The sequence below is a fragment of the Astyanax mexicanus genome, chromosome 5 (assembly GCF_023375975.1).
Source record: "Astyanax mexicanus isolate ESR-SI-001 chromosome 5, AstMex3_surface, whole genome shotgun sequence".
Classification (NCBI taxonomy): Eukaryota; Metazoa; Chordata; class Actinopteri; order Characiformes; family Acestrorhamphidae; genus Astyanax; species Astyanax mexicanus.
Genome location: NC_064412.1, coordinates 40526297 through 40548763, shown reverse-complemented (window position 1 = coordinate 40548763; position 22467 = coordinate 40526297). Strand labels below are relative to the sequence as shown.

The 22467-nt window shown below is 37.1% G+C and overlaps 2 protein-coding genes across 3 annotated transcripts; one reads left to right on the top strand and one right to left on the bottom strand.

Annotated features, from left to right (window-relative positions):
* Positions 1-5598, bottom strand: si:dkey-276j7.2 (cytohesin-interacting protein). Its single transcript, XM_007248795.4, has 8 exons — positions 5429-5598; positions 4582-4625; positions 4400-4454; positions 4151-4256; positions 3324-3414; positions 2330-2396; positions 1936-2002; positions 1-634 (listed from the first exon to the last, which is right to left on the bottom strand). Exons 1-8 carry the CDS (start codon positions 5549-5551, stop codon positions 561-563), a joined length of 627 nt encoding a protein of 208 aa, XP_007248857.1. The 5' UTR covers positions 5552-5598; the 3' UTR covers positions 1-560.
* Positions 5599-10763: 5165 nt separating this feature from the next.
* On the top strand, positions 10764-19672 carry c5h7orf57 (chromosome 5 C7orf57 homolog). 2 transcript variants are annotated; one of them, XM_007248826.4, is made up of 8 exons: positions 10764-10922; positions 13214-13281; positions 13432-13605; positions 14603-14699; positions 15088-15190; positions 16798-16883; positions 18132-18232; positions 18843-19672. In XM_007248826.4, exons 2-8 carry the CDS (start codon positions 13245-13247, stop codon positions 18893-18895), a joined length of 651 nt encoding a protein of 216 aa, XP_007248888.1. In that variant the 5' UTR covers positions 10764-10922; positions 13214-13244; the 3' UTR covers positions 18896-19672. The 2 variants fall into 2 exon arrangements, with proteins under 2 accessions (XP_007248888.1, XP_022530979.1); XM_022675258.2 differs by lacking the exon at positions 10764-10922 and adding an exon at positions 12328-12442.
* The last annotated feature ends 2795 nt before the right edge of the window (positions 19673-22467 follow it).

Sequence of the window (22467 nt, the reverse complement as noted above, 5' to 3'; positions counted from 1 at the left end):
TGTTGTGATGAGCATTTTAATTAGTTCGCATGTGTCAAATCCATAAATACTCCAGATATAAATAACTGTATAAATAAAAAAAATAGAGAACTATATACAAAACATATAAGATCATTTATATATACATATCGATACAAAGCTTAAATAAGACAATACCACATTTAAGACATGAAATGAGAATAAAGCAATGCTTAATGGGACTTGTACAAATCCACATGCTCAAGTGCCACAAAGCATTAACATGTTTCTATAATTTACATATAATAATTTAAACATAACCTACAATACATTCAAGTTCTTTATTTTTTAACCTTCCTATGGTGCTTCTTGTTTGACAAACAATCCAGTAGCTTGAGTTATGGGTGTTAAAAAAAACTGAAGTGATACGGGTAGTCATAGTGCTGCAGGGGTAATCCAGCCTTGGGAGTTCTTTGGTCAGTTGAGAAGTTCCCCTGGAGAAAGTCCCATTCCTGGGGATAGGGGGACAGTCCTGGTCTGAAAAGAAAAAATCCTGACATCACAGCTGAAGTAAAGTGTCCTTTAAAGTGCCCTGATTGGGTCTAAGGCACTGTGATAGGAAGGCTGGGATGCTCAGAAGCAGGGCAGGGCTCTGAATGTGTGCTGGTTTGGTCACCTACAAAGAAAATTAAAATGTGTTTTAGCACATTTTATGTACGCAAGAGGTATAAAATATAAATGAAATAAAATATGAATTATATCAATTATATCACTTATATTGTCTTCTCACATTTAAAACATTCAATACAAGCTTTCTAGAGCTTTAAACAATGAAAATGTAGTAATGTTAGGAGTAGTAAATCAGTAATCCTGCCTGAAAGAGGGATTGAACCCAGTGTTACTGAGATGTTACTGGGCCCTGTCATTAACGCCCATATTAATCTCACAAGGGTTTCCCTTCCTGTTCTAGCCATTGACATCCATGTGTGGGATCCAGTTTGGCTACTCACACAGGGCCCCATATGGGTATGCTATGTGGGATCACTGTGCTGTTTGTGTAGTTTTTGATCTAAATGTTATTATGCCAACTGTAAAAGAATTATATTGAAAGTATGTATTGTAAGGCATGTAATGGCCACAGGATTATATTATTAATTATTTTTCCATTGCCTGTTGCTTAGCAATCCACATTCATTTTATATAGTGATCATATATGATATGTACAAGATTACTAAAAAGACTTTACAATATACTTTACAGCATATAAAACAGGTTGTTCTACTTTTTGATTAATGGTAAGTGATTTAGGTTTAAGGTAGGCATGGGCCTTAAGTGGGGTTGTACATGTGTTGTAACTGGTACCCAGTTGAGCTTCCCAAATGGGCTCCATCATTACAGCCCACCTTAATCTTAAATGGGATCCATATAGGCCTGATGTGCCGTGTACAACCCAGATAAGGGCCATGTTTAACCCCTCCTGGTCCTGGTCCCATCACTGAGAGAACACTCAGGTTCCCAATTGAGCTACCCATACAGGCCCCATACCAGAATATCATGCAGGTGTATGATCTGAACTGAAAGTACATGGCACCAGTAGGCAGCTGAACGTGCACTACAGGCTGGAGCTGCTGCTGAACTGTCTGTAACAGTGTTCCCAGACACCACTTAAACAAGATGCCTAACAAACTTTCGTTTTTAGATTCTCGCCGTCTGTTCAGCAGACTGCGCTCAGTAGGATGTGTCTGTTCTCAGTAAACGGTCTCTTCCTGTCACTGAGTCGCGCACACACACACGTACACACACTTCTGTGTTCATTAAGATGCGAGTTTAAGGGGAAATGATGCTGTTCGTTTTCACATGGGAACTCCCACACCCCTTTTGCTCTCTCAAGAGCTGTATCACACACACACACACACACACACATATACACACCCACACACACACACACACATACATACTCTAAACACACAAACGCACCTCTTAGCAGACGTTCTTCTTGCGCGATAAGCATCTGCAGCTCCTCCCACTTTTGGTTCAGCTGCCACTATAAGCATGGGGGAAAACACAGCATGCAGTCAGCACAGATTCACAGAATTTCCCAGAAATAAAACACACGCCAACAAACACACACGCATTTTTATACACACGATTTATACAGCGGATAAGGGGAATTACTGTCAAGAGTAGCGCTTAATGAGCAACTTTGTAAAATAGGTCAAACCAATCAAACTCAAACTAAAAAATACTATACCCTATACTTTACAAAAATTTAAACTGGTCAACCAGCTTAACCAGTTTGCCCAGCTTGAGATGTATATGTGTGTGTGTGTATGTGAATGTAGGTATATGGAGGGTGGGATTGAAGACCTACCTGTATGTGATTTAATTTCTTTTGAAGTTCTTTTTGTTTCACTGTAGTTCCCCTCAAAATCTCCATCCTATAAAACAACACACAAAAGTTGTTCATTATATGCCAATCATAAAATACTACATAGTGTCTGAGACGTTTTTTTAACATTAAATTCATATTAATGTAATGAGATTTTTTTCATACAGTATATTCCAATAAACACTGACATGCCAAAAGTCATGGGACAGCAGTATGTACAGTAAACTGACAATGAAGTATTCCATCAGAGGAGGGCTTGACAATGTCCACACCTGTATACATTATGAGGTGTTATTTTGTGAGTGAGATTGATTGAACACTGGCCTGTGTGCTCATGGCAAGGTGATTGGAGAAATTGTGGGAGGTAAAGTGAGTTGGAGTCTGATTGTGGGTGTAGAAGGATGGGACTTTCCATTTCTGATGTTTTGCGGGTATTTAACATTCCTCGATCCACAGTGTCACATGCATTGTACCAAAAATACATCATATAAGGCATTATTACCACCCACAGTGGACAAATAGAGCAAAAGGTGGTAATGATGAGCACCGGCAGCATCTGTCTAAAACTGTCCAGTGAATTTGGCACATGACACTGTGGCCGAAATCACTTCCGCGTTCAATGCAGGAGACCCCACACTCACATATCCCACAGGTCAGTGCTGCATTCTTTAGCTTGCATGGGACACGGAAAGCAAAAGTCATAGGATACCATACTTATTCTTGTCCCCTGACTTTTGGCATGTTAGTTATTATCATTTTTTATGGCTTTTTTTATGGTTATTTGAGGCATTTTAAAACAGTATTAAAAAGATTCTCACTAATATAACTAGTTTCTAATAGTTATGAATTATGGGTTTTATAGTTACAATTATATAGTTACTTCATAATAGTTTTAAGTAGGTCCTCATAATCATCAAGTTTAAAAGTTCAAAGGGTTAAAAGTGTCTTTATGATTAAATGCAGTACTGAGTCTTACTTTAGTAAGCAGGAGCTCTGAATCAGGTCAACAATCTGCTGATGCTCGAAACCTTCAACACACACACTGTTCACACTGATAATGACGTCCCCTGTAGAACAGAGAGGGAGATTTTATATTATTACATTTCTGTACAAAATGAGGTCACAGGAAACACAAAAGATTAAAACTGAAATTTCTTTTGGATTACTGAGGATCAGAGGGTTAGGTCAGGAAATCAATGGGTCAAAATGATAACTATACAGAATGAGAAAAAAATGTAAAACAATCTTGTTTTTAAGCCAGTTTGAAACATTCCTATTAGTCTGTTTATCCTGACCATTTTACACACCAACAACTGCCAAATTCCTATTATTAGAACTTTAAAAACTGCCAAAATGAAAAATGAAAAATGATTACTACACATGATGTAGGTGCTAATACATGTATGGCACATATGGGATATATTGTCACATATAGCTGCATATATACAAAATACACCAGCCATAATATTCCTACTATCTCCTGGTTTCTACACTCACTGTCCATCATCATCAGCTCCACTGATCATAAATGGCACTTTGTAATTCTATTATTACAGACTGTAGTTATTTTGTTTCTCTCTATTTGTAGTATCTTTGATTTTTGTAATGTTTCTCTTGTTGAATTCGCAACATTTCAATTTGCAACAGAATGCTAGACATGCTCTAAAGTGACTTTATATTCATTTCCATTGAAAATTAAGAATTGTTTTCTACTCCTGTAAAGGTTTGTTTAAAATGTATTATTTTATACACACTCAAATATATATACACACATATATACTTTTATAAAGTTGTATGTCTCACCTGTCCTTAACCCAGCACTCTCTGCCAGACTGTTCTCTCTCACTGAACACACACACGTTAACACGTCCTCCTCACTGCTGTTTACCTTCATCTGCTCATTATATGTCTATAGGAGAGACAAAGAGAGATTATTAAAAATCAGAGAAAATCAGAGAAAAACAGAAAAAAGGGCATGGGGTCAAAGACAGGGAAAGGGTCGGAGTGGTGGTCTTGGGTGGATATCACTATGACTGGCTGTGGGGAACTCACCCTGATTTCAAATCCGAATGCTTCACTGTCCTGCTTTGACATGAGCACACTTTCCCTATAACAAACATACAAATAGTAATAAGACCGTTGTTCATACCTACAGTATATGTGTAATATACACAAATAGATCAATCAATGTAAAAAGTAGGTTTAATAAATCACTAAAAATAAAATATTATTACCTTTTGGAATCATGGCTCATATGTTGTGTGTTAGTCGGTGCTTCCTGTAAAAAATAAACTCAGTTAATCACAGACACTCGCACTTAATAAATAAATATGAAACTTTACATGTATTTACATTCGGTTCAGAGGGGTAAAGCTGTGTATGCTGTAACCCATGTAAATGTGTAAATGTAAAGCAGTAGGGGCAGAGCAATGGCAACTTTTGCAAAGAGTATACTGGACCAAAACTAGAGTTTACATTACATAGTTTAGGAATGACAGATGCCCTCAAACACTAGACAGTTTATAGCATATGTTTTGGACAAGACCTTTACAGAATTAAAGGGCCATATGGCCCTAAAGTAATAAATAAATAAAAACATTCTGTGTCTTCTTGCGATGTCAAAACACTGAAAATTATTTCATTAAATGTAAAAATATATTACTGCAAAAAAGCTAAAGCTTTATTTAACAGCTTTAAATATTCAGTAGAAAAATATTTTAAAAATATTGTCTTAGAATGTTGGCCTGTATGACATTTTGTGTATTTGTGTAATAAAAAAATATTTAAATATGCTATTATATTATATTTTCATTATGTAATTTTCATTTTATGTGGCATTTAGTGGGTTTTAAATTACAGTTATATTGTTTATATCAATTAAACCTGTGACAATATATCATCAGATAACTGTGTCTGTGTGTTTGCATATTTGCTGCATATCTTAAACTGATAAATAAAACATTAACTAATGTACAGCAGCAGTGTGGTATGTTTCAGTATCAGTGTCAGTGTAGTTCATATCAGCTCTATAGTGTGTATTTGTGTAAGTGTGTGTGTGTGTGTGTGATGTGATTCGCTCACCTTGTGTGTGTGCTCCTCTGGGATCACATAGTTCTTCTTGTGGGCCGGTTTTGGTCGGGAAAAAGAACTTGTTCGGCTCCCTTTCCGGATCAGCTTTTTAATGTAGGTGATAGAGGAGCTCATTCTTCTCTGGTGGACTGATCTGCGAGTGAGGACAAGTCTCTCTCTCAGCTTCTTTCATATCTGAGTAAAGGAAGTCACATGATCAGAGTGGAGTCCCTCAGGGCTCTAAGTGTGAAAAGTGTTAGAGAAGCATTACTGGAAACTGCGCTGATGAAATCCAGTACAGCTAAACCTGTGCTATTCTGAAGAGTTCAGCAGTTCATAACAGTTCAAAACAGTTCAGAACATTCTTCCTTTTGTTTTGTCTTTTTTTTATATTTATTATTGTTTTATTCTATTGTAACTTTTAAGAGCTACCCATCATTGATAAAATAATATAAAACCAATATTCGTTTTAGATTAAGTTCCATTTCAAAGATTTTCTGCTTTGTAAACTTAAACAGTAAGAACTTTGTGATAAAATATGCATCACAATACACAGTGTAAAGATTTAATATATAGAAATATATTGGAATATTGTAAGCAATAACAAACCTATAATCTTTAAATATAAACACTGTATAAAATATTAATATTAAATCTATAAATATATAAAAAAATAAATATTAAATATTGATACTCTGTTTTAAAACATCATTATAGTTATGCAAAACAAAATATCACAATAAATAAATATTTTTATGCACCTCAACTGTAACTTTACCTTTTTAAAATGGCAAAGATGTCGGCAAAATAAAAACAGTCTTGGTAACAGGCCTGTGTGTGTATATTGGCTGCATATCTTAAACTGATAAATAAAACATTAACACGTTAGTGGGTAAAAAGAGTTTTTGAAGAAGAATGGGTAATTTAAGAACATTTGTATTCATTTAGACATTGAAACTGGATTTGTGAATCGACTTTTGAGTATATAAGCAAACTATTTGAGCTTAGACTGTTGCCATTGGCTGGCTAAAACATAAAAGGTTCCTGCAAGTATGTCAGGTATGCTGATTTACTAATATACACTGAGCTGTAAGGAGTGTTTATGAAAAAAAAACAGTTTGAGTAAAGCTCTTGTTTGTTTCAGGCACCATCTACAGTGGTATGAAAAGGTTTGGGCACTCCTGATAATATTCCACAATTAATGCAGGAGAAGCCTTTTCTGCACACTCGCCACAAACAGAGTCGCTTGAGGTATGCTAAAGCAGATTTGGACAAGCCAGCTTCATTTTGGAAGCTGGTAATAATAAGGTGTTGTGGACTAATGAAACTAAAATGGCATGGCAGAAAAGAAAACAGCATTCCAAGATAAACATTTCCTATCCACAGTAAGATTTGGTGGTGGTTCATCATGCTGTGGGTCTGTGTGGTCGGTGCAGGTTCTGGGAGGTAGATATAGGTATATGTTTAAGTAAAATAAACATTGTTGTTTTATTCTATAAACTACGGACAGCATTTTCCCCAAATTTCAAATAAAAATATTGTCAGTGTCAGTGAGCATTTATTCGCAGGAAATGATTTTATGACTTTATGCCACTTCTGGTGCAAAACATTGTGTGTGTGTTGTTCAAGGTAGACTGAATTAGTGACTAATATACAGACAGATGACAGTATAATAATATATAAAGCAGTGTTGCGCAAAGTGTTTAGATGTGGTTCAGTTTCCTGTAAAGTCTGTGTAGTTCTGCAGTATTTACACCCTGCGAGCCCCGCGGCACTTCCCTCTGATCACGTGATTTCCTCTTCCCACACTTCATGTCCGACAGTCTCCACCTGCAGCCCAGGCGAAATACAGCAGATCTCGCGGTGTTTCCTCTGATGTTATAGCATTAACTGCATGAATATTAGCTGGAATCACAGCTATGGATAACAGCTAGGTTACTATTAGGAGCACTTTGAGTACTGATATTTATATAATTTAAAAATATTCAAAAATTATTATTATTAAAAAATAAATATTATTATTATTATTATTATTATTATTATTATTATTATTATTGTTATTATTAATAACAATAACAATAATAATAATAATAATAATAATAATAATAATAATAATAATAATAATAATAATAATAATAATAAAAGTAATGGTGATAAAACAAGCTTTCTTGTTTAAAGTTTGCAACCGTTACTGAAAAAGTTAAAGATTTAAAATACAAAAGGAATTTTAGTGTGCTTTACATTAATAAAATGATAAATGACACAGATTATCACAAGATCATTATAATGTGCCCTTTTTTTAAGAGATTTACATTCTATGTTTATATTTTAGAGCTCCCTGTAACGCTGTGAGTGATGTAGCATTGGCTAAAAGCTAGCATTATGTTGTTTACGACTCTTAAACAATCTCGTAATTTAGAGGATTTAGTGATGTTCAGGAGAAAAATATTCTCATTCATTCAGACCATATAGAAATTCAGCCTAGACACGGAACTCCAAATATGGTCATACAAGAAGAATAACGCAGGACAGCAGAGGTCTTTTCACAGCACATCTTTAGCCTTTTACCGATTTCTTTTTAGGTACTTACAGGAGTGTTTTGTCTGTAGTCACACTGTAGGCATGTCTGAGCTGGAGTTCCTGCTACAGTGTTGCCACATCTCTTGCTGAACATCTGTCTTTACAGTTCCTGTGCAGTATCCAGTTTACAGTAAATCAGGTGAGCTGCTGGTGCAGCTGAACAGATCAATACGGTTATATAAATGTGTCCAAGAGTTTCCTGTCCACCCTGTCATTCAATTCTTTACAAATATACTTTCAATAACAACATTTTAAAAATGTTCTAATCTGTGTATGATTCGTTCATTTTATATTCAATTGGTAATCAAATAAAACAAAAATACAAATATTAATTATTTATTTTTTAATATAAAACAAAAAAAAACAATCAATGGCTTGTTTTTTCTGTTTTTTAATTACTGATTAACACAAAAATGGAACATTTAAAAACGGACTGGAGGCTGAACTTGATTTAGATTTTTCACCAGGGTCTTATTTGGATTTCCATTCCACCCTAAATGCCTACTGCAGCTCTACCACAAAGTAACACACGCTATTGGTACGCCACCCTGGCAAAATCTGGACAATCTGGAAATCTGTATTATCTAACCATAACACTAGAACAAGAAAAATGTAGATAACTGATGGTGATAACAGCAGCTCTGTAACAGATCATGAGTGGAAAATGCTCCTTTCCCTTTTGCTCCGTTCTTAAACTGGAGCCCAAACAGTTAGAACCATATTTTCCTCAAAATACAACGACTTTATTCTCAAAGTGAACTGTTTTTATTTTATTTTGAAAGTGACTCAAAAAAACAGTGCACTTTGAAAATAAAATCGTAATTTGTATTTGATAGAGAAGGTTTTAATACAAAAATCCATAATCCATATTATATATTTGTGCCTATTGCTGTTTACCTTTTTGGATTCTAAGTACTAAAAGTCAATAAAAAAATCTCTCCATTTACTTTCTGTTTCAATTGTTGTATGAGGAAACATCAGGAAATCAAGAACTGTTAAACGCTAGAGGGAGCCCGCGAGTGAGTTCTCTATGGATGGTCCTGTAGTGTGAACCGGGCGTTACCTGAGGACAATATTAATTCAGTGTCTTGTAATTTAGGACAACCATGATTTCACCAAACAGCCGTTTTCGCTAATATTGTACACCCTGTCATGCAGCATGCTATAACAGGGTGTACTTGAGATACAAAGTTAATATATATAAAGAGATTTATAAGCTGTGAGGATATAATATTTGTGAAGTCTAAAAGCCTTATAAACATGATGAATTGTCAAAAAAATGGAACCTTTTTTGAGGGCCAAAATACACAGTATTTTGATATGTGGTGTAATTTACTGGTATAGTCTACAGCAGGGGTGTCCAAACATTTTTAAGGAGGGGCAGATTGGATCATATTAGAATACTTTAAAATCAAAAATGTTATCTAAAAAAATATTTAAAACTTTGTATCCATAATTCTGTACAGAACCATTAATATTTATTATTGAACAATGAACATTTTTTAAGCATTAATGATAATTTAAAAGGATATCAAAAGAGTAAAACAATATTTTACAGTCCACACAGAGAAACCCAGAGCTCATCATTTTCGCTAACCTTCATAACACAGTGCTGCTACTGCCAAATAAATGGAGAAGCTATATGGTGCTTGTAGGCAATATAATAATGTTTGTTAAAAGTGATGAATATCTGATTAATGTCCACATGCTGCATTTGGACTTTGGACACCTCTGGTCTACAGTAATATAATTTAAAATTAGCATTTTGCTTGAATTTAGGACTTGCTCTTTTTGAAATACAATCAATCTGAGTTGCATATGCATACTGCACTTGAAACTGACTGAAAATAGACTGAAAAACAATTATTTCCCTGCCAATTAATTATTTCAAATCACAATAGAAACCACAATAGAAGACAGTGTGAACATAGACATTAGTAAAAAAAAAAAGGAAAAAAATTAAACATTAACAAGAAGCCAATGAAAGCTCATAAACTCTTACAGTCAAAGTTTTGTGCAACTTTTGTGCAAAGTCATGAATTCTTACAGTTTTTAAACATTTCTTATTCTTAGTAGTTCTGAAAGAATTCAATAGTGAGGTAAAGTCCATCAGAAAAATACCAAATCTTGGTATTGTAAGGGAAAAGCCGCAGGGCTGAGTTAAACCGTAAATTAGGATTCATGGCCTGCGACCGCCCACTGAAGAGCCGTAAAAGGAACGTCACAGTGCTATTAGCCAATTAAAGGCGATAAGTTTGAATGTTTTGAATATTCATGAATCTCTGAGTGTTCCAGCGGTCTAAGCGCTTCCCCTATGATTAGGAGACTGCCGGTTAGAAATCCTGTTAATGTAGCTTGCCATCGGCTACCAGAGCCCTGATAGAGCACAACTGGCCTTGCTCTCTCTGGGTGGGTAGATGGTGCTCTTTCTGCTCATGTGCACAGCACAAGACATCTGTGAGCCGATGTATCGGAACTGAGTCACTGCGCTTTCCTCCGAGTGCACTGTGATGCTACATGGCAATGCTACATCAGCAGCAGTTCAAAATGAAAATTTATGAGAAAGAGCCGAAATTTGGTCCTTCTTTCTTGCCCACTCCTTCACCAAACTAAAACAGCCTGAAACAGCAGCCCCGGAGCAAAAAACGTCTCACATGGCATTCATTCATACTAGAGACCAGCGCAACAAATTATTGAAAAAACAATTAAATAAGAACATTTTACTAGGAATTTAAGTCCATTATTCTTCTTGTTCACTGAGGAACACCCTGGTCTGTATCTGTGAGGCTGCAGGTGCCGCTCCGTGTTCTGAGGGGGGCGCCGGTGAGCTGAGTGCGGCGCTCAGGCTGATCTGTAGAGAAAGAAGCAGAGGGACGGCGGAGCTTCGGGAGGAGACGCAGCGCTAAATCTATCACATTTGACCGAGGTAAAGCTCTTCTAAAAACACCCTGAATAGAAAACCACACACGGATACTGTTAATATGTTTTTATTTACGTCTTTATTTTAACGTTTAATGCTGTTAGGGGCGGAATATGTGTTTTTTCTGTACATCTGGGCGGTGAAATCTCGGCGGAAGGTGCAGTTAGCCTGATTAGCATAGTTAGCATTAGCGCCTTGATGCTGCTTTTGTTACCAGGCGACCGGCACCGAGCAGCCGCGAGGCCCAGCGCAGAAAACCCCGCCCGCTCTACGGGCTTTTATATGTGTGTGTAGCTGTAGCAGCGCTGGATAAAGCTTTTGTAACTGAATATTAGAGGAGCAGAAATACTTTGAGTGGAGCGCGGCCACCGATAAACGGTAAACGGGGCGTTAGCGTTTAGCTAGCTGTGTGACTACAGCCATCACCACAGGCACCCCGTCCATGTCCTCCAGTACAACAACCCTGTCCCTCAGGAGACAACAGCCAAGGGGACAAAAGAGGACAACTGTCTATCTACTGGGAGACACACAAGAACAAACACAGCAGGAACATTAACTACAACAGTAGCGGAATCGTGAAAGAGTTATTTATTTATTTAACCTCATAGATTCAGTCTGCAATGGTGTGTGAGAGACTGGGAGAGGGAGGGGGAGAGAGAGAGAGGTAAGAAGTGATTAGAAGTGTAACAATGTATTTTATATTCTTATCCGTTTACTTTTACAAAATATGTGGCCTGAAGTAAAAAAAAAAAAACAACATATCTTCAGTGTCTCGGTTTAACATAAAAGTTTGTCCTCTATAGTGAACAGATTGTTAAATTGAGTAAATCATTTATTTAAATAAATGAACGATTAATTTATTTCAAAGAACATTTGATAAGATGAGCAAGTTCATTGTTGCTGAATTGATAAATATAATGTAAAAATTGAGGGGATATATTATAAAACTGAGATAATGATATTTATAACATTGAAAGGATGCATTGGCAAAATAAGGGGTTCGATTTTTATTAAATAAAAAAAAACAGATTTTTAAAAATTGAGAAATTTCAGAAAATGTTATATTAATCTGATGGAACAATTCATTTAACTTAAGAAGTGAATTGATATTCTGAAGAAAGTTTGTGAAACCCCTGAGAATTTGTTGTTCAATTGATAAGACTATGTAATAATTTAAAGCAACAGATTAAATTGATAAAACATTAAGTTCAATTGAGGAAATGGATTGTTAAAGTGATACAACAGTGGGTTAAATCTATCAATCGAACTATAGAAATGTCTTTAAAGGTTCTGTGAATATTAAAAAGCAGAGTGAAGACTGTGAGTTGATCACAGGCATAATTCAGTTGTGAACAGGGCATTAGTGTTTAGCTAGCTGTATAACGGTAACCATCTCCATAGGCACCCAATCCACGTTCTCCAAGACAACAACCTTGTCCCTAAGGAGACAACAGCTAAGAGGGACAAAAGAGGACAACAGCTGCTCCAACCCACACAAGAACAAACACAGCAGGAACATTACAATAGTGATTGAGAAATTAAAGATTCCCAACCTAATGGGTCACTATACATTGGGGCTGGTCAATATATCATTATATTGATGTTACAGAAGATATACTGTAATATATAGTGCTGTGCTTTTGATGTTATAAAGTATGCTTTTTCTAACGAAGATACTCTATATTGCCCAAAAGTATATGCTCACACATCCAAATAACTAAACTCAGGTTCCAGTCATGGTGTGTTTGGACACAGGTGTTTAAAACCAAGCACCTAGGCCTGCAGACTGCTTCTACAAACAGTAGTGAAAGAATAAGTTGTGCTCAGGAGCTTAGTGAATTCCAGCATGGTACCATGATAGGATGTTAAGTGTGCAGTAAGTCCAGTGAGCTGTCAGAGGTATTATAACAAATTGGAATCAACTGGGAATGAAAGCTACTCTCTCTTAACGTAAAATAACAGAGCAGGGTCAGCAGATGCTGAGGCACATAGTGCACAGACGTTGCAAACTTTCTGCAGAGTCAATCACTACAGACCTCCAATCTTCATGGGGTCTTCTGATTAGCTTAAGAACAGCGGAGCGTAGAGTTTCATGAAATGGGTTTCCATGGACGGGCAGCTGCATCTATACCTCACATCACCAAACGCAAGGCAGACAACCAGATACTTTAGGCAATATAGTGTATAGATATATATAGTGTAAGATGTGAGTTTGGTACCCAATTTGTTATCAGATAGATCACAGCGAGTACTGTTTTAGTACTCAATTTTGTCTCTTTTTTTTCGCCCCCTTGCAGTAATCGCTACACCAAACCTAAAAAATCAGACATGTCTGCTGAACCAAACTATCGCAGGACTAAACCTGGTGAGTCTGATTTTTCTCATCAATATAAACTGCCTAACTTCTCACCTGTAGGTGTCTGTAATTACCAAACTACTTTTTAATACATAGTGGAGGAGCTGGATCATTTGTTCTGATTTGTTGATGTTTTTCCTTTTTTAAATGTCATTGTAGGAATGAGAACCTGCATTCCTGCTGCGAATGGTGCGTCCGGACCTTCGTCACAGATTCCTGGTTTGTCACAGACTGCTAACGATGTACCTGAGGAGAAGTCCAAAGGGCGACGAGTAGGAATTCAGGCCACTGATTCAGACTATGTTAAACTGGCCAAACAAGGAGGACACAGGGGTAAGTGTTACCTGTGGTATTATTTAAACACCCAAATTAGGAATGCATCATAAAGCCAGATTTTATTTACAATACAATAAAGAAGATACCAGATGATAAAAGTGACCTAAAACTGTAAAGACTTTAGATATTCTAGTATCTACAGCCCATAATATAATCAAAAGGTTCAGAAAATGGAGAAATCCCTGTGTGCATGGTACACAAACATTAGCTGTAGTTTTGAATAAAATGCCGTTTGTTTGGGGATATTTTAGGCTACGTTCACACAGCACAAAGGACAAATCTGAATTTCTGACCAAATCTGATGTTTATTTTAAGCTGTTTACACATTCATGTTAATGTGACCCATATCTGGCATCTATCTGAATAGTGCACACCTTATTATGTGCAAAAGAGCATTGCCTCTTGTTAAGTTTCACTTTAATTCTCATCACTTTAATTGGATTTCAATACCACATATTGAAGTGGCCTAAATCAGAATAAAAAATGTCAGATTCAGTGTGTCTTTTGCTGTTAATACAGCAACACAAATCACACACTTGTTACATATGACATAAAAATCGTATTTGTGCCACATTTATTTGCTGTGTGAATGTATCCTTGGCATGTAAAAGCCGAAAAGCAAGGCAGCTAGTTGTAATGTGGGTCAAGTTTAATTGGAGGAGGGAGAAGTGTGGGTAGTGGGGAGTCTCAGCACTTTTTCCCATTTAATATTCAGGCAGGGTATTACTGTTAATATGCTGTGCCATAATAGGTTGAATTAGTTTAATAACACAGCTTGTTTTAAATACAAGGTAAAAGGTCAATATTGGATACTTGTGATCTTTGGGCCCTCAGGCAGCACTGCATTAACAAAACGGGCTCTATTGATTCTGTGCTGGGAATTACAGCATCTGCTCTGGACATAGTTTACTGTTCATGTGTCAACACACACATTCCTGAGGTTGTATATGTTTTTGTGTATTTAATTTTAAGTTTTGTTATATTTCTCTTCTAGGGTTATTGTCTCATGATGATGTTGAGGATGCTCAAAGCAAGTCCAGCAGTTCAATGAAGCGCCCTGAGTGGCTTGCTGGTACTGATGGTCAGCAAAGGTGAGATTTATTAATTACAAATAGAGGTGATCTACCATATTAATTAGAGCAGTAATTTTAAAGAAATTTCCTATAGTCTACAATGGCTTTATGGTAAGTGGTATATCATTGACCTTCCTATACCATGGTACAGACACCCCAAAGGGTTACAATATGACCCTTTTTCTTTTCTGAAATAAATGTATTTTCAGTGTACCTTCTTACTGTAAATGTATGATCTTAAAAATGATATGTATTAGTTCCTTTTTATGCCACATCTCCAATGTGCCATGAAAAGGAGCACAATGGACATGTTCCCTGAATAATGTTTGAAGGTGAGGCCAATTGAGAGTCTCCATTCTGGTGGGACTAAAACTGGGCTTGAGTCACAGTGATTTTGTGCTTGCAGCCAAGGCAAAGCATCCACACAGAGGCTGGTGGCCCCGTTTGGGACTGATGAGTCTTCAGCATGGGACATAGAGTCAGATGGCGCTGGTGCTAATAAAACAAAGGTGAACAGCTCAGCCACGTCAGTGCCACCATGCCTCATCTCATTCATCCTTAACGAAAACCCTTTTCATGCCCTATCATTTACCCATGCCATTTATTGTTTTTCAGTTAACGTCCTCCTCTGGTGGCTTGTTTAAAATTTCTACACTTTGCCTGCCTGCTTATTTATATCCTTTATTTTTAAATTACATATTTTGGTCATTTTGTTTTTATGTGCATGTTTTATTTTTTGTTTTATATTTTCATTTGAGAATAAGGTATTTGGACATGATCCATTAAACCACCCTATAAACAGTTAAGCATGGTGGTGGAAGCATCCTGTTGTAGGCCTCTTTTACTTTTCGTGGAGATCAAAATTTGTACAATGTGAATGAAATAATGAAGAGGGATGACCTCTTCAGAATTTTTTACATAACCTCAAAACATTGGATTGTGTAACAGATAAAGCTTTACAATTCCTGATCTCAAACTTGTAGAAATACTGTGGCAGAAGTTATCGGACAACAGTGTGAAAATTGGTCATAAATCTGAAGGGAACAGCTTTTGGATTGCTCACATCTGTGTATGATGTGAGGTGTTATCTTGTGAGTGAGGTTAGTGTGCTCATGAAATGGCTATATGAATTAAAGGTTTCAGAGCAAGGCTTGATAGATGATACAGCTGGGACTTTCTGTTTCTGAAGTTGTGTGTTATATTGGTTATATAAAATTAAATGGAAATGAAAGAGTAGTTTGGCCATCACTGTGCGTTTATGAACATTGTTTCAAGTTATGTAAAAATTAAAAATAGTATTTGAGAATGGATTGATATTTGAAGAATATCAAGATTCCAGATTTTATTTTATTTTTTACAATACATCATAGAAGGTGGAAATTGGTGATGATTTGTGGCCAGACCCCACACACTTATCCCACAGGTGGTCAAATGCCCAACCAGAATTCTTACAGAAGCTTCTTGATGGCTAGTAAAAGCACCAGGTCATGGTGAGAAATGCTGAGGGACATTTACCTAAATATTAGCTTTTTGTATGTATATTTTAAACCCTGTCTATATAATTCAGACCATATGTGCATTTCAGAAAGCCCCACAATTCTGTAATGTGTTATCTATTAAAGGTGTATGTTGTCACTCATTCTGCCCCAGAATAAGAACAGTTCAAATAAGCCAGTAAAGCTTAATATTGCCATTGCATGTTTCTGATTAGTGTGTGCAAGCTTTCATTTGCAACTGTACTTGTTGTGAAAATAAGTATTATGTTACAGTACTGTTAGTGCTGTGATTTTATTATTTAGTCCCTGTATTTTCAGGCTAAAACTGTACTATATTTACCATTAGGAACAAGGATTCTGTGGACATTTTGTTCTGCATGCTTCATTTCACAATTGGAGCACCTGTAATAATGAGGCTTCATCAATATTAACAGCTTTTTTGTTACACTTCTTTTTCATTTTTTTTGCTATATTCACTTGTTTTGCTTATTGTTTCTTTGACAGAGCATGTTAAGCATCCCATCTCCACCATGCTCTTTTTCATATCCTCTTTTACAGCAGACATTGGAACTGTATTTTTGTATATGTTTGTTATTTACTGTGTATTTTACCTCATACAGGTTTCTGTCAGCCCTGTGGCTCAGGACTTTGAAAAGCTTGCCCTGAGCCCAGAGGAGATTGAGGAAGCCTGCAAGTACAAGAGGCTGTAGGTGTCATTATATTTACATATACATAACCACAAATGTATGAAGTGTAATGTTACACACTGAGTCAGATGCTCACTGTAAAAAGTAAATAAGACTTTAGGCTAGAGATATTGTGTGAATTAAATGCGATTGGCACATAAGGTCATGTGGGACAGTTTAGCAATACAAAGCCTTTTAAGGAAAAATATTGTTTGCTGAGCTCTAGCTGTGAAAACATAAAATCAAGGAACATCTGTTATACTCTGTCTAAAATTTCAATTTGGTTAATAGTGTTGGTTTTGGAAATTGCAAACATTTATCCAGTTTTATTCAAGATCTGATGTTATTGGTTAAAAGAGTCAGGTGATTTTGTTAGGGGAGCCTTTTTGTTTTCAATAAGCTAGTAGTGTTTAGCCTTGGCCTTGACTGGTAGCTTTTTGCTTCTTCTAGTTTGTGCATTGGGCATCATCACTTTAAAATTTGATTTCTTAAAGCAATTCTTTTTGTATATTTTATTGTTACAAAATAATGGCTTTAAGAGAACAGATGACAGTAAACACTGTCAACCTTACTCCAGAGTCTGTTTGTTTTCTTGTATTGTTTGCTCTCTGTTGAGTTTGTGGACGGACACACACTGAGAGCAAGATAACATCTTCAGCATTACAGAAGTGGATCACTTTTTTGTTTGGCTATATTGTGTTTTGTTTCTAGGATGGAGAAAAACTGTCCCAGTCACACTTAATTTACCCTTCTTATGGCTAAATTGTGCCTATGCTGTAGCCTAATGTAAACCTCCCTCAGAAATTGTAGCTATGTGCATGCAGACCACAGCAGCTATGATTGGTCAATTGAGCATAGCATTGTTTTTTTTGTGTTTCCACCATATTTTTAACTGCAGAGCAACATAGACAGATGAACACACAAGTATTCATGCTCAGAATGGTGTAGGCCACTTGCACAGGTTACACCATAGACTATGCCTGATATCATGACAGGCTTGTGAACCAACTTACAACCATACAATAAACTGCTCCTTTTAACTCAAATGGTAAAATGGGAAAAATGTGTTAATCATAATCACAGGAATTATTCTGATCATACTGTTCACAGTATCTCTGCAATCAGCAGTTCAGATATTTACAAATATCACCTTTGCCAGAATTGCCAATACTTTAACAGAATTAGATAATTTTAGTCATGTTCAACAGCGAATAGTTTTACAACGTATGTTATGATTCTTAACAATGTAAAATTATCTAATCCTGCAGGTCACATGACAAGAAAGCAGCAGCCCCTGTCAGCATGTCTAAGCTGTTGAGCTTTGGATACATGGAGGATGAAAAGAAGTCTCCAGAGGATGATGCTTCAAGTAAGACTTGTTTTTAGGACAGTATATTCTTTATAGTAGTGTACCAGAATTTAGCCTCTGCATTTAATCAGTCTACTTCGACTGCTCACACTCACTACTGAATAGGGTAGTGAGCACACTCACCAGAGAAGCAGTTGGAAATTGTGCGTTGGTCAAGGCCATCTTAGCCATGTTGAGGAAAGACAAATGCTGTTTTCAACACCCACACTTTTTGATGATTCTAGAGATTTAATCGGTGACCCAAGCCTGAACCCAGCCTTTAGGTCAAGACATTTCATGTCCAGTTCTGCCAAGGCCAGCTGTTAGTCAATAAGGCTCCTGTCACTGTTAGGAACACAGCTTTAACCGAGCTGGACCCAGCTGTTAGCTTCATGGCTAACCCCCTTTCCTGGGCTTAATAATGCAGGTTCAGACATGATACACAATAACATAAACAGCAGGACTTACCAGTCTTTGGGCTGTCAACAACCATTAACAAAGAATTTGGCTTAGAAAATAGGATGGGTAAAATTTGTGTTACAGAAATTAAATACCATAGCAGTATCCAGTGCACCTGTACTAGTCTGTTATCCATCCAAATAAGTATTTTGTCTCTCTCTCTTTTTTTAAGGTATGACCTCAGAGCAGACCAGCACAATTGCCCCTGAGGATGAGTTGGAGTAGATTAAAAAAGTGGCAGACATTTCAGCTTGAGTCACGCAGGTGGCCAACCGACCATTCCCCGTCCTTTATGCTTCCTGTTTATGCAAGTTCTTTTGGTCATTGTTACGTTTTAACGTCATTTGTGTCATGCTTACATATCTAATGGTGCTTGTGATCTTTGAGTTTCTATGCCCCCCTCAAAATGAAGTGCTGTTTGTACAGAACTTAAATACAAGCCACTCTATACTGCAGCACAGAGTGAGGCCTTCTAGGCACTGACGTGGCATCGGCCCAAACTAGTCTTCAGGTTTTTCATTTTTTCATAAATTTCACCATTTGACAATATGCCAATATTTTTTCCTTATTTATGTATTTATTTATTTATATTTTTCTACTGACAAGAAATGCATAACCTACTTATATCTTAACGTAGAAGTGCTGCAGCCACTGGCAGATTCCAACCTTTTTTCGCCTTGGATTGGGAAACACATGCAGATGTGTGCCAATTACAAGTCCTCATCACTGTCACTTCAAATGCACTAGAAATGGGACGAGTGTTGTGATGTGTCGAGACCTGTCAGGGGGTTCAAGGAGCTTGCGAACGTGAATGTCTTGTTATGCTGTGCGACATTGTTTTAGGTGTGATGGTAAATAATTTTTCTTAGATTCAGGTTTAGTAGATGTGCTACACTGAGTTTAACTCTGTATGGGGTTTTCTCTCTCCTGTTATGAAGTTTACAGTCACTGTCAATTAATGTTGACCATTGATAGCTGAATAAAGATGCATGTGCATGAGAATCAGATTGTACTGTGTGATTATATATATTTTTTTTACCTAGGCCAATTGCCCCACCCTCTCATTAAGACTCCCCTATCACACGTAATACCTTGGCACTAGGAGGATTGAGTCTAGCACATGCCTCCTCCAGTGTGAAGTCAGACAATTCCTGCTAATGCAGCATTACCAGAATAGCCAGTGTGCTCTGAGGATAGTGCAATCCTGCTTTGACACAGTCAACCGTCACCTGTATTGACTGGGAGTTAGTGTAGGAATAGTACCAGCACAACACAAACACCAATGTACCACCACCATGCCAGTATCACTGCAGTGTTGAGAATGACCCACCACCCAAATAAAATCTGCTCTCTGGTGGTCCTGAGGAGTCCTGATCACTGAAGAACAGGGGGAGAGAAGAATAAAATATGCCTTTTTTCCCACCCCAAAGGACAATTTATCAACACTTTCAAATTGTGGTGGCACCTGGAAGGTTGTTGCACACCTTGCCAGTGGCTAGTACCTGTAGAGAAGTATTGGCAATATAATAGGACTGTCTGGAACAGATAGGGTTAGGTGATCACAATTCAAGATCTTGATCTTTTTAACCTAACTTATTAACCTCACCAAATGCAATCAAATCCTCACAGCAATGCTCCGATATCTTGGAAAAAAACCTTCGCTGGACAGTAAAGACAGTTACTTGAACTCTTTCTGATGGTAGATTCTGTCTCTTGACATGAGCTGTGGGCGGAGCTACCTGCAGATCCCATGATGACATTTTAAGAGTGTTGGAGACTTTTACGCATCTTGCGGTCTAATCTTGGGCTAAAACTGTTTGGATAGTTTGCCAGTTTGTTACCTTACTTCAGTAGAAATTTTTATTTTCTACAGTGACTTGCAAAAGTATTCGTACCCCTTGAATTTTTTCAGATTTTGTAACCTCACAAAATTAAAATTTTATGTGATAGACCAACACAAAGTAGCACACAATTGTGAAGTAGAACAATACCTAATATAGCAACCTTTTGCTAAAATTACAGCTGCAAGTGTTTTGGGGCGTGTCTCTACCAGTTTACAGCATCTAGAGATTAAATTTTTTGCCCATTCTTCTTTGCAAAGTTGCTCAAGGTCAGCCAGGTTAGATGAAGAGAGTCTGCATATTTGTAGCAATTTTCATGTCTTGCCACAGATGCTCAATGTCCGGACTTTGATTGGGCCACTCTAGCCCATGAATATTATTTGATATAAGCCATTCCGCTGTAGCCCTGGCTGTATGTTTAGGGTCATTGTCTTGCTGGAAGGTGAATATCCTTCCCAGTCTCAAATCTTTTTGACGATTCGAAGATTCGCCCTACAGCAAGATAATGACCCTAACGTACAGGTTTTAACAGGTTTTCTTCCAGGATTGTCCCATATTTATCTCCATCCATCTTCCCATCAGCTCTGACCGGCTTCCTTATCCCTGCTGAAGAAACGCATCCCCACAACATGGTGCTGCCCCCAGGGTGAGGTGTTCAGGGTGATGTGCAGTGTTACCTTTCTGCTACACATAGCACTTTGCATTTAGGCCAAAAGATCAACTTTGGTCTCGTCTGACCAAAGCACCCTCTTCCACATGTTTGCTGTGTTCCCTATATGGCTTGTGGCAAACTGCAAGCAACACTTCTTATGTCTTTCTTTTAAAAATGGTTTTCTTCTTGCCACTCTTTAATAAAGGCCAAGTCTGTGGAGTGAACAATTTATAGTGGACTTATACATTACAGTAAAGGCTAGTGACAAAAATGTAAAAAAAAGTTAAAGGGATATGAATACTATTGCAAACCACTGTAAATTTTACTAGAGTAAATATTTTTCAGACAACTTTTTTCTTCTACTCCTTACATTTCAAACAATTACCCGGACTGTCTACTCTTTACATTTTAAAAATAGTCTTGTTACTCCTATTACACTTCAGCTTGTTTTCATTTCGGCTTGTCATTGTCCAAAAAAAAATAACTATCACCATCCGGATAGAGTAAATTTGATTAAAAAAAAAAAGACTCAAGAGAACTCGAGAGAAATGTCCCTAAGCTTCTTACTAAGGTTCTATAAAATATAAATGCATTTCATTTTCAATGGGTATATATGCACCTAAATAGGGAGCCTAGTGCATTCCAAATTTACAGAAGTATTTTAAACCCTAGTAGCTATACTTCTACCTGAGTACTGAATGTGAAACACTTTTGACAGCTTTGTCATCTAATAGTTCTGAAATCTTTCCCAGAATCCTCTACACCGACTCCCTTCTTTCTAAAGGCCTTGGTCCAACTTGAACAAATAAGTTTAAGTAAGGTTTTCATGGGTTTTTACATGACTGAGTAAAACAACCTCAAGTTTAGTTTCTCATCAAAATCTCGACAGCCTTCCTAAGTGATGGTAATGGTGTCTATAGCAGACAAAATAATCCAAATGATTAGGCTGACCAAGCCACAGGAAGAGGGCTTGGAACCACCAGAGGAACGTGGGAATAAGCAGAGCTACACAGAACCTGTAAGATACAGTTCAGGAAAAGAAGATGGAGAGCTGTCACTTACCTAGAGGAGGTGGGATGCCAAGACAGTGGGAAGCATCTTCTTAGTGTCAGCTGAGGTGTGATGGAGTGACGGGAGAAAAGCTGAGGAAGCCCCTGCGGGAACTAGCCCAGGCAGCAGGAAAGGGAAGCCTCAGGCTGTAAGGTGAGCCTCAGCCTGGCACCAATTTATTCCATGGTGTTGACACATGACTACAATTATTTTTTTTGGCTTGACTACAACATAAAACCTTCCAATTTAAAAAC